General features: G+C 48.8%; 4 protein-coding genes across 4 annotated transcripts; 1 reads left to right on the top strand and 3 right to left on the bottom strand.

Annotated features, from left to right (window-relative positions):
* Window positions 1-498: 498 nt before the first annotated feature.
* N7518_004750 (RanGTP-binding protein) lies at window positions 499-2,588 on the top strand (the record flags this gene model as incomplete). Its single annotated transcript, XM_057185677.1, has 4 exons — window positions 499-515; window positions 571-628; window positions 692-792; window positions 845-2,588. The coding sequence occupies 4 exons, from the start codon at window positions 499-501 to the stop codon at window positions 2,586-2,588; spliced, it is 1,920 nt and encodes a 639-aa protein (XP_057042447.1).
* A 506-nt stretch (window positions 2,589-3,094) lies between these two features.
* On the bottom strand, window positions 3,095-4,360 carry N7518_004749 (BSD domain-containing protein; the record flags this gene model as incomplete). The annotated part of the gene is made up of 2 exons (XM_057185676.1): window positions 3,095-3,378; window positions 3,442-4,360. The coding sequence occupies 2 exons, from the start codon at window positions 4,358-4,360 to the stop codon at window positions 3,095-3,097; spliced, it is 1,203 nt and encodes a 400-aa protein (XP_057042446.1).
* A 259-nt stretch (window positions 4,361-4,619) lies between these two features.
* N7518_004748 (uncharacterized protein) lies at window positions 4,620-6,599 on the bottom strand (the record flags this gene model as incomplete). Its single annotated transcript, XM_057185675.1, has 1 exon — window positions 4,620-6,599. One exon carries the CDS (start codon window positions 6,597-6,599, stop codon window positions 4,620-4,622), a length of 1,980 nt encoding a protein of 659 aa, XP_057042445.1.
* A 563-nt stretch (window positions 6,600-7,162) lies between these two features.
* Window positions 7,163-10,156, bottom strand: N7518_004747 (uncharacterized protein; the record flags this gene model as incomplete). Its single annotated transcript, XM_057185674.1, has 4 exons — window positions 7,163-8,874; window positions 9,020-9,281; window positions 9,335-9,538; window positions 9,590-10,156. 4 exons carry the CDS (start codon window positions 10,154-10,156, stop codon window positions 7,163-7,165), a joined length of 2,745 nt encoding a protein of 914 aa, XP_057042444.1.
* Window positions 10,157-12,590: the final 2,434 nt, after the last annotated feature.

The raw sequence follows: 12,590 nt of genomic DNA, 5'->3' as shown, positions 1-12,590 counted from the left end.
CAAGACGGATTTGGACAAATACAGGTTGGGTCAATAAGAGGGGTCCTAGTGCCTTTTGATTTTGCACAGGTGAATGACTAAGACCCCGCGATAACTATCTTTTTCACGTGATATTATATGGAATGGGTTTCCTCTGTTAAATGTGAGAAGGTGAATAAATGTTTGTCGGAAACCATTATGTTTGCTTATTCTTATGCCTTTTTCAATCGTTTAACTTCACTACATTGTCTATTTCCAAGGTCAAAGCTACAAGTTGTCGGGGAGTCTCATCTCCTTTGAGCTCTCATTCTCTTATCGATAAGCACCTGGTTTAATTCCTAGGTTGCTCAGGGGTGTTTTATATGCCTGTCAATACGATCTACACTGCAAATTTCAAAGGCCGTTGGCCTCCAGCTTGAACCAAAATGGATACTTTTTTAACTGGGGTTTGTCTCGTATGTCACTGGCGATGGGGCGAAGAGCTAATTCGTGCATTTCATATAGCTCACCCGGCAGGCAATGAATTATGCTATTCGGTATGCTTGATAATGACGGAAGAACCACACCATCCAATGCTAAGAGCCGTCACAGGTCGGGAATTGCGATAACTGCTAGCTATGCAATGCGCCAGTCGTCGCGCTTGCTCAAGGTAAGCGTTCTTCTTGAGTGCAGAAAGAAGCCAGGCGCTGATCAATTCTCTTTTCTTGGCCAGAATGTCAAGAGCGAGGACAGAGAGGAGCTAATATCCTTGCAACAACGCCTGGAAAGCAAGATACAAGTTATCGCCCCAGCTATTGACATGATTGAGTTGATGTGAGTCACCCGACACTGGGCTGAATTGTCAGAAAGCTCACAATTTGTCTAGTGCTGCTCGAGGAAATACGTCATTGGAATCTGCTGTCGCCCTCACAAAGTCCCTGAGATGGGACATTCAAGCCCTCGGACAGCGGCTGGGAAGAGCCGCGGCATCTGAAGAATTGAGACGCAAAGGAGCAAGATCGTCCAAAGATCAGACGAACAGCGAGAAAGAAATCAAGCTTATTATCAAAGATATCAAGAATCTGTTGGCTCGGATTGAAGACGCAGTGCCACTGATGAATCTGGCCATCACCACCTCTGGGGCCAAGTTATCCACTAACTTACCCGCAACGGTATCGCCATCCCGACTTCTCCAAGCAAGCACGTTTCTCACAGCAGGGGATACACAATATTCAATGTCCCCATCTCAGGCAGTCCAAGTTGGGCCAACTTTTACCTTATCGATGTACATGCTATTTGCCAGCCACTTGCGACCTCATGACGAAGAATCTGTCCGCGAGGCTACGTGGAAGGAAGTCATGCACAAGGCACGTTTGAAGCTGCGTCGCGTTCCAATAGCTGCATTGCAGGCTCCAGGCCAACGCCCACGGACAAAGCTTCCGGGACTAGCCGGGGCCGATGAGTACACTTATCAAGTCCTGATCATCGAAGACCTAGATGATGGCCGAGTACACACAATCGATGAGAATGATCCGCAACCCGAAAACTATGAAGGCATTTCCACGGCAGGAATCCGGGAGATTCTTCCTATACATCAAATTTCAAAGATATTCTACGCAGATACCGGAAGGATCCTCAATATCAGCACAGAGGGTGAAACGAATAACCCGGTGTTGCTATTAAAACGGGACCTAAATGCTCTCCCGCCACGGCGCATGATGGAACGTGACGAGATGGAGGAGGACTTTACTCAGGCAGAATCGGAGGGACTAGCGGACGAGGAACAAGCTCAACTCGATGCACAGCTGAACGGAGGGGACAGTCCGGAAACTAGCAGCTTCGATTATCTGCATGAAGACTCCATCCCCGAAGAATGGCGTCTGCCTCCTGGACTGGACCCAGAATGGATCGCATTTGAAGTCTACAACGAAGATGAAACCTCCGATACCGAGTCCGAAGCTGAAAATCTTGAACCATCCGCAGACGGACCCTCAATCGACCCAAATATGATGGCCAAGCTGTCGCTTGATGAGAAGGGGCATTCATCTCACTCCGCATCTCCCCTAAATCACTCATTCTCATCCGCCCCTGCCACAACAACAGTCTCCAACCCTCACTTCGAGAACATCCGCACCTCCCTCTCCCTTCTCGAAACCCTCCTTCGCCTAACATCCCTTCAGCAATTCCAGCAACAATCCCACCTCTCCATCAGCGACGAGCTCCTGAACTTCTTCCTGGAAGAATCCTCCACTACCGGCGCTGGTGGTGACGAACAGCACCGCCAGCGGCTGCGCTCGGAGGCCCGTCGTCGCGTCGGCTGGGACCCCTACAATGAAAGCCCCGTCAAACACCGCGGCGAGGATTACCAGTACGGCTGGGAGCCCGATAGTGACCCCCACCAGTATGGCGGCGATCCTTACTCGCCTACTAGGCAATCGCAGGGCTTCCATATACGCTCCAGGGAAAGCACACCGGAAACCCCGATGCGCAAAAGCTCGCCGAATGTCCGTCCCAGTAGTCAGCGTGGTATGAGGCCTGCGTATGCTGAGTCGCCTCTTTCGAAAAAGATGGGTAGGCCTCTGAATGCTAGAGATCTAGGGCCTGAACGCGACAGATTGAATAGGAAATGAATGGGAAATTCGTGGACTATGGTGCCTTAGACATACATGTATTATGATCATGATTATGAGATAGCGGGTGCATTTTCCTCCTACCTTGCGAACGAATCCTCTGCTGGAAATTGTTTTGGCGAATGCCATCATCCATAGCGGCTGTTGGATGTCAGTTGATATCTACCTAGGGGCTATAGATAGTCAGATCCCCGTGGTGAGATACTGTTCAAATAGAAGGAATGACGTGTATTCAGATATCAACCGCATAGACAGATAACATCGCTCGCTGAAAGCAAGTTGCAGAAAACAAAGCTGGGAATAAAAGGAGGGGAAAAGCCCGAAACGCCAAAAATAAAAGACCCAACATTCCTAAACTCCAACCAAAGCAGATTTCTTAGGGAGCCGTGTTTAAGCTGGCGCACGCAGTAGCAAGACCACGCTCTCAGGGGGTATATGGTATAAACAGGTGCCCTCGGAACCAACTTAGATCATCTTGCTGATGGTCCTTGAAAAGAAAAAGGGAGTTACTCCCAATCTTCGTCGCTCTCATCCGCCTTCGCAGCGGAGGGACTCTTTTCCTTAGGACTACCGGGTGTACGGCTGGCAGCGCCACTCACAACATCGTAGCTGGATTCGCTGTCGGCTTGAGATTGCTGGTCGTTAGACCGGCGAGGCTCGGCTTTCTGGATTTCTTTGGTGGGAGCGAGAGTCTGGGCACCGGAGCGGACATGTGGAGTAGACGGAGACTGAGACTCAGAGTCAGAGTCGTCGTCCCAGCCGACCTCTTCTTCGTCTTCGGCATTGGCACCTGTAAAGTAGAAGTGGTTAAAATTGGAAAACAACAATCACCGTAATGATGGACTCAATATACCCTTCAAAAGCTCCTTGCGCTTCTTCTCCTCGGTCTCCACGACGAGACGCAAGAAGTAGTAACGAGTCCAGAAGTCCACATATTCCACCTGCTCCGGCACTAGCTTCTCCATAGCCGAACGGAGCTCGGGGTATTTCTCTAGATCGGCGGCGATCTCATCCGTCTTGATTTCGACATTGAACTCCTTCTTGAACGAAGGCCACTCGTCACTGACCGGGTCCTTGCTGAAGCTTTCCAGGTTTGAATGGATAACGTGCAGCTGTGCCTCGAACCGTGTAGCATGAATGACCCGCTTTCCCTCAGCATCCTTGCTCTCGAAAAGAAGCTTGCCGGACTCATCGGTATCGGGCGGCACAATGCTAACCGCCTCACGCAGCTTCTGGCCGATATTCATTCCGAATCGCAGAATCGCTTCGTCGGCTGCTTCCTCTGCCTTCTCAATCTCCTTCAATCGCCGAGCGGCTTCCGCCTTCAACCGAGTAATAAAGCTTTCTCCACTGGCGCCAGCGCCTTCGACTTCTTTCTTGTCGCCAGATTTTACTTCCCCTGCGGCAGCTGTGGGTGTGGTGGTCTCGTCACTTTGTCCCTCGCCACTGCCCGTCAAAGCAGCTGTGCTGAGAGACAGCCCCTTTGTCCGGTCGGCGAGTGTTTCCCTGAGACCTGAAAATCCTTTCACAGCTTCCTCGCTGGCAGCTGCGTACTCCTGGCGAGCACCCTCGTAGTATGTTTCTCCCTGTTTGCGTACATTGTTCCATAGTCCTCCAATTCGGGAGCCCCATGGACTGGCGGAGAAGGCGCGGAATGTCTCTTGTAGCTCATCGTTGAGATTAGCGTTGGACTCCTGAGGCTTAGACTCGGAGGGGGCTCCCTCTTCGTTCGAAAATGCCTCTTCCTGGATGTGATCGTAGGCGATATCCATGATTAGGAAGTTGCAAGAGGGAAAAGAGGGTCAAAGACTTTGGAACCACAAGGTTGCTGTCTCTCCGCGTTCGTCCATCACCCGACCGCCCCGCTTGCGACGATCCCCAAAACTACATCGTACACCGCACAGTGCACACCGCACAGCGTATAAACACATTGGTCAGCGGCTTCAAGGTAAAGATTATAGTGATCATATTGAATAATATTCTAAGTCTTCATAAATCATAATCCATTGAATAATGGTCTCGGAAACAATGTCATCCTTCAGGTAAGCTATAAGGCTCTCCTACACTATCCTGACTCCCCATCCAAAAGTTCGGGAGTGGAATGCTCTCCATGACGCTTGATGTGAGCAGCTGGCTTCGTGAGAGGACTCGGCCCTGCCATTGAGGATCTCGGTCCACTGCCTGTGAGGACTCGACTTGGACCACTGAGCCAGGAACACGAGGTCGTTGGAACGAACTATCACCTGAATCGATTCCACGTTCTTGTTCTCGGATAGGCGATGACTCGGGGACCATTTCAGTAGACTCTTTGTCGCCTTCCTGGCTCTGTGTCTGCGAGAGTGGCCCCGTCGCCTGTTTGCGAAGAGAAGGCCTCCATGCCTCCAAGTTTGTGTACTGGGTACTGCCTCCGTGAGGGAACAGCTCAGCCATCTTCTGTGTATTCAGCATTGGGATTGGCTCGTGCGGGAATTGTGTAGCTGCGTGCATTCTTCGATAACAAATTGAGGCATCAGACATTGGACCTTCGGATGGAGGATCATTGGGTTCAGGGCTCGATTGCACAACTGGTAGAGGAAGTTCTTGAGAATCATCCTTGGATGACTCCGCGCTGTGTTCAGTCCCCCGTAAGCCGTCTTGTGGACCAATTGGTCGGTTTGCTTTCTTTGGAGATGGTGTCACGGAACTTCCATTAAGGTTGTCCTCAAAGTCTCCGTATTCTGAGTCCGCGTCCGTTTCATAGATGACTGTCCTCTCCCTTTTGGTGGGTTCATTTCTCGAGTTCCCATTTTCTTCGGTGGGAAATTCCTGGGAAGTCGACTCCGTTGGAGGTGCAGATGAAGGAAATTCCTCGGTAGTTGTCAGATCGGGGTGAATCAAATTGTTATAGATCCCTGGAGAATCGAATGTTGTTGGTCGTGGTAAAGATTCACCTTCAGGGCCTTGTGAATCCCCGACCACTCGCCGAGCCTCCGTGGTTTCTTCTTTGACAGGATACGTAGAATTATTCGTGGGGTTCAGCGGGTTATGTTTTGAAGGAGAGCGAGTAGCGCCGCGAAATTGAGATGAGGTTATAATAGCGAGTCCGGGGCTTTCAGGCGTCTGTGAAGAAGGTATCTCGCGTGCGCGAAGCTTCCGTGGTGTCACGGGAGCTGCAGATACCCGCTCCCCCTCACCTTCGCTTCCAGGATTTGACTGCTGTGCTTCGTTTTGCTGAGATATAGGTTCGCCCGTTGAGAGATCCAGCTCTTCTTCCAAAGCTCTGCGATTTCGTTTGGTGGAGGTCGGACGCTTCGTAGATTGTGGTTGATTCAATTTCGGCGTGTGCTCGGCTAGTTCATCTTTCATCCCCTTTTTCTGCGGTGTCGGCTGAATATATCCCATGTTCACATCGTCATCATCATCATCGATGGTAATGTAACGTCGTACAAAGTCCATCTGAGTTAAGGTCTTGTCCCGCTTCCCCGCTGACTTCTCCAGTGATTTTCGACCGCCCCTAGGACGAATACTCGCCCTTGGGGCCTCGCTCTTTCGTGGTCCATGACTTCGGTGTGTATCTCGACTAGCGAATCCAGAGCTCCTCCGCTTCTGCGGGCGTTCATCCGAATCGCGCTCTCGTTCGCTCATTCTGAATTTCGAGATACGGGCCGACCGAAGTGGTGGAGCAGGAAGATAGTCTGAATCCTTGTCGGACTCATCATCTACATTTGGCCGCTCAGTTGTGTCGTGTGTATCGTCACCACGTTTGTGTTCGTCGATGTAGCTAAGCTGGTCATCATTCGAAGGTGTGGACTGTGTCACAAAGTCAATTTGCGTGAGAGTAGACTGAACTCGTGGCAGCGATGTTCGCTTACGAATGCTTGCCGATGTCGATGACTGTGGTGGTCGGTTCCGTGCGGTCTTGGTTTTCGTGGCGGTTGTTGGAAGACCTTGTGGAATATGCCTTCTCGGAGTGTGGAACTGATTTCGAGGAGTCTCTGGCAGGTTTCTAGATTCAGGCGGTGGTTCTTTCATCGCAACAGCAATGGTTCAAGGCTAAACATCGGACTGGGAGCCTAAAGGTAAAAGATGACGTTAGGGGAGAGAGATGCCTAAGGCGGTTCGCGTCGACGCGTCGCTAATATCGACTTGGTTCGTGCATTATACGGAGTAGACCCCACCCCCTTGCATTTACAATGGAGTTAAGGACACAAACTAAAAGAACAATGCAATTATCCCAAATCTGGACTGTCTAATCCTCAAATTGGAAGATGAAAAAAGCAAAAAAAAAGCAAAAAAATGAAATCTCAGGTTTGGTTTTAGGAATAGCCGAACGCGGGGGTCGAACCCGCAGCCTTAAGATTAAGAGTCTTACGCTCTACCGATTGAGCTAGCCCGGCCGGGCTGTTGTATGGAATTGCGCTATAATGATACATAAGCGCGATTAAGATGTGATCAATACAAAACACAGGTGGTAGTGAAGGCGTTACCAAAAGCAATACAGCAGCTCTGAAGATTTGGTTTTATTTGAATGTTTTATTTCAATATTTAATTTTCAGCGTACATAGATAGCATACAGCAGGTCTAACTATCAAAAACTAGTCCTCATCAGACATCAGCCATTCGGGAATTGCATCCTCATCTTCAGGGTCCTCAGAAAGCAAGGATCCCTTCTCGATCTCGCTATCAGAATCATAATTGGGCACTGGTGACGGTGGCCGGGAGATAGTGACCACACTTGCGGATTTGGAGCCACCATTTGTGGATGAATCCACTGCGATAGGAACATTGTCAGATGATCCTGCGAGGACTCCGGGTACGGATGTCGGGTTTAAGCCGTGGTTTGGGACAACCACCAGTGAGTAGCGGGGGGTCTTCAATGCTTTTTTCCTGGCAATAATCTCAGGAATCGATGTCGGGTTTACGGCCAAAGGCGCAGGCTCGGGGGGTTCCACTGGGTTCGGAGCTGGGTCATGATCATCGGGCAGAAACCCGCCTCCAAGCGTATAATCCTCCTCGTGCAATGACGGTTCCATCTCTGTTTCCGTGTATTCTTCGGGGAAATTCTGGTCGTGTACCATTTTGCCCTTTCCCAGGACTTTCAGGGACGGGCTATTGGCTGGTTGGTCTGGTTCAGGAAAGAAACCACCACCAGCATCTTCAACATCCATTTCGTCTTCGATACCTTCGAGCTGTTGTTCTTCGTTATCGCTAGCATATTCCTTGACTCTTTCTGCGATCCTAAGTTTCATCAAAAAGAGCCGCCAGAATCGCAGAGCCTCCGCAGTTCTTGCCTCCAGTGCAGCATGCCGCCTCTCATCTTCCAGACCCCTCAAAACTTCCTCAAGCGCTTCTTGGTATTCGACGGCAATAACAATTCCCCCGAATACAGCCGTGCCTCGACGGCCTCTAAAGTCAAATCCAGTGACTGCGTCGGCATAGTCAATGCCAAGAATTCGAGCAGCTCGAACTGCCTCCGGCCGCTTGATGTGAACTCCGCCAAACGGAACCATACTGGGCACATAGACATCGAGGTTCCCATATGCGTTCTTCGGGATTCTCCCCTGGACTACTGGTGGTGGAACGTAGATTTCCGTCTGGAACTCGGCGTATAGTGTAGTCTCTTGAGACTCGTTTTCATCTTCATCGTCACTCAAGCCCCCGGCTTTATTTCGGATTACAGCAACACGCTTGAGAGGCTGCTCGCCAGCTCTAACGTCCCGCCCAAGGCGATACCATTTATCGGAGCTTCGCACAATATGCAGGTCAGCTCGACGATAAACGGGTTCTGATGTCTCACTCCGCGCTACGCTTTTTCCCAACCCCACGTGCCCAATGATGCGTTTGGGATGGATCACTTCATTGCGACGAACGTGTCGCTCGAGCGCATAGATGGGGTGGTCCTTGAAGTCCTGGATATTGCGTGGCATGGGCTCAGCTGCTGATTTGGATGTTAGTTCACTAATCTCTGCCGCATCCCGATCCTCGAAGAAGGGCTTTTCGTAGGCCTTTAGCGCTTTATTCCACCACTCCTCGCCGTTCCGTGTAGATTCCACGCGCAGTTTCCGCGTCTTTGCATTAAACGCTTTTACATAGCGACGAGTGACATCTCTTGCGGAAGCGTCGTCCTCGAAACCAACCACATAATTCATCAAATTCAATGAATCACTCGCAGGTGGTTCAAACTTCGAAGGTTTAGCAAGGGTTTTTGTTACGATGGGGTCAATTGAAACCCATTTCTGCGCAGCTTCGTTGAAAGCTTCCACCCAAAATACCGGAAATGGCGAGTCTCGCGATGTTGCAATCGGACCTATGGGTGTTAGTTGGACGTAGACTAGTAATCGCTGGAAGTGACATGCCTGAATGGAATTTTGGTTGGGGGGGACGCGAGGGTGTGAATCTAGGCTGTCCAATCCGTCGAGGCCTCGAAGCTGCAGGTGGTTTTTCACCCTTACTTCGTTCATCTGCTGAGGAGCCATGATCGTCGGAGGATATCACAATATATGGATGCTTTGGTTTAGACGGTGTCATGTCTTTCAAAGTGCCAGAAAATGGCAACGGTTGCAATGAGCAAACAAGTCTCGCCTCTACGGCTACAGACCGCAATAAGGCACAGAATAGCTGGGCCCCAAAGTCTCGGGAGCCTTCCATTGTCTTCGCTTGGGTTCGAAAATCCCCTTTGGATAGAAACACTTCAGCATTCGACATGATTGACTCCTACATATTCGTGTCAGTGGAAAATTGTTGATGGAAAAACTTGTAGAGGATACCAATTTCTGCTTCAATTGATATTCATCTTCCGCCCAGTGGGCCCGTTTCATTCCTGGTTTAGTAACCTTAAATCTGCGTGTGAAGGCATCTGCAGCCTGGTTGAGGCCGTCCATAAACGTGGTAGATCTGTTGTATTGTGGTTTATTCTCATTTGGATGCAGAAGCGCCACTACTTTCTTAGGCAGTGTCTTCTTTAGGAATTCCTATGACGCTGTTAGCCCCCCAATCGATATCCCATGTGGGCCAACGCTCACCTGTAATCCCTCGTCATTGCACCACATGTTGCGCAACTGGACGTGGCCAAGAAGGCAAAGAATATGAGATTTGTGCACATCCAATCTGGTTTTTCTCTCGGCTCCAGTTAAGGGCTTCCTTCTTTGGATCATTTTTTTGTGCTTCTCGGGCTCCTGCTCTAGTGTGATCTGGAGCACCTCGTCGTCGCCTTGAGGCACAAAATTTCCATTCCACAAAGACTGAGACGGTTGCTGTAATTTAACGTCTTCCCAATCAACGTCTGATTCTTCTGATGTCGATGAATCGTAAGCAGTTTGCACTGGTTGGGTGCTATGTTGGTTTGTTTCTGAGCCCTGGTGTGTTTGTTCCGAGGCCCCTAATCCCACAGGGATAGCTTTCCTATCTCCGGCCTTGTGCCTTTTGATTGGTCTGTCCGAATCAAATTGACCAGGATCTCTATCTTCGGCCTCCTCCAACAGTTCTTGATAGATATCTGGAGCATGATCGTCTGCCTGTCTCTGACGCTTCGGTTGACGGGCAGGCGTCACCCGGCTCCTTGAGGAACGAGCTGGTATTTGGCGTACCATTGCAAACAGAATTGTTAGAAGGTAAAATCTGATGCTTTACGCGTCGCGCGTCGCGCGTCAGCACTCAAATTGGTGTTTCTGTACCCCGTCCTCCTCAGAAAGTCAATGGGACAAAGGATCAAGGAATAGAAAATGCAAAATGACCGCTAATGCTTCGAAATGATATTTGCAGAATAGAAATATGTTGTTGTTGGTGCTTGTTGTTGGTGCACTGCATTTGGGGTCTCCAGATCACAAGGTGCGTCATGTCGGTATTTAGTTTATCCGTGCCGATATCAATATAACCTAATTGGGAAGTATGCTGTTTGCGTCCTGCCATAACTAGTTTAAATAGTCTATTTGCTGATATCCTTATTGTTCCAGATACTGGGCTAAGCATGCATAATCTATGGAAGTCTCACTTAGATTCTGTAGTGAATGACGAAATGAACGCTATATATATCCACTTGAGGATCTTCCCCGTTGTTCATTTTGACCGCAACTCCGATAGACATGGGGAAGATATTTCTGTAGTTGGACAGTGAAGCCTAATAGACCAAACTAGCATAGAAGATATAATAGAATGACAACGAGACTATGCTAGTTTTCTGATGATATGCTGTCTTCCAAAAAGAGCCAAGCAGGTGAAATGGACATATTGATTGTATATACTCCGTAGATGATCTTCATGATATATATTGCAACCCACTATATTACGTACGTCGTATCCCAGCCGCTCTTTGTTTCTCCCTCGCGGATTCGCACCGTTCCTGTAAGATGGACACGTTCCAGCCAATAGAACCACAGCAGTGGAGATAACCCGTTTATCCTAGAGTTAAGAAAGACCCTTCTGGAGCACGACCTACAACATAGAGAAATCTTCTGAATGAGACCAGGCCGTATAGGGAAAGTCAACAAGACAATACCAGGTTCAACATTCGGATACTAACCTCTCATTGGTAGGCGGCTTGGGTGTTGATGGATGATTTTCCTCTCTAGACCAACTGTACGGAGTAGACGTGCATGATCTACATCTCGCCTGCGTCTGACAGTTGTAGTGCTCATACCTTTCAGTTCTGAGCCGTGCCGATTGGGTGTTTGACTTCCACCCAAGCCAGTCATATTCATATCAGCAAATGACTTGTAGTTCCAATTCCAAATATGTTTAACTTTCTCTAAGCGATGGAGGGGTCTAGAAAATTCGTTCCACTTTAATATGTAAAAAGATGACAACGTGTTGGGATTTTCTTCGCCGACGGTGTGAACTGAACTATGTGGATCTCTCTAGCCGATCATGCCTGTGAATAATTCACCCCGCACCTATGTACATGCATAGCAGGTTGTTGGTTGATGGTTGGTTTATTGGGTGTCGGTTATCGAGTTCAAGGATATAACAAGGAAATGATTATTTTTCTTGCTTTTCTTTTGGCTAGTTTCGTATCTGCATTGTCGTGCGTCTTTAGTGCAACTCCAGCTGCTGAAAAGGTCGCCCGTGAAGTGATAATTCTTACGGAAAGACAGGTTACCCGCAACCAATAAAATCTAGTGATGTTATTTGTGGGGAATAAATATCTGTGAAAATACCCAAGCGGTCTATACTTTCGCCAGCAGGCAGCTGTTCTACCTATATGCATGACACGTAGTATTAGGTACATTTGGTGAAAACCCTAAGGCTATGATTCAAGATACTCGTGATAGAATAGGCTTTAACTACATCAGAAGTATATAGTTAGTATTCTACCGAGGGCGGGAGCAAGGTACAGCTCAGGGTGATTCCCGCTGCATACATTATTCTCAAAACGCCTGTCACTTGCTCTTTCTCTTCTTAGAATCCAATGCAAATTAGCCGACTGAAGTTTCCAACATATGTTGTACAGCTCTACCAGCTAGGTACTGGTACATACTAAAGCAAGTATATTGTTTCTAGTCTTGAACTCGAATCCGATAGGGCATTATCCGATTTTCAGAGCGTTGGCATCTTGTATAACATGTGTTTCAACTCGTATGTATTCGGAGTTGTTCGGTTGTGAACCTGCAATTTCCGATGCCCTATCTCCCCACACCAAGGAAACCATGGTACATACTCCGTACAAGTCCCGCATATAGTGGGTATTCAAATGCCAACGACTAAAGCACGGATCTCAAAAGAGATAAACTGCCAAGGGCTGTCCCCACTACCAAGTGACTCCGCTGTGGAGTGACGACTTAGCAGTTCGGCGAACACTGAACCGTGCATCTACCGTTGTGCGAGAGAGACACAGTTTAACTAAAAAAATACGTTGACATACCTAGGCAACTAGCGGAGAAAAAACGCTTGAAAAGTCCGTTAAAGAATATATATATGTACGGAGTATAGTTACCGACTAGAAATCCTGGGAAATTGGCTCTGGAGCCGGCGCTACCGACGCATTGGAACCCGAACAACTTTCCCAGTCGCCGGGTCCGGGTGAATTTC

This window comes from Penicillium psychrosexuale (assembly GCF_028828465.1).
Source record: "Penicillium psychrosexuale strain IBT 29551 chromosome Unknown utg000003l, whole genome shotgun sequence".
Lineage (NCBI taxonomy): Eukaryota > Fungi > Ascomycota > Eurotiomycetes > Eurotiales > Aspergillaceae > Penicillium > Penicillium psychrosexuale.
Note: the sequence above shows the minus strand (reverse complement) of the source record. Positions and strands in the feature narration are given on the sequence as shown.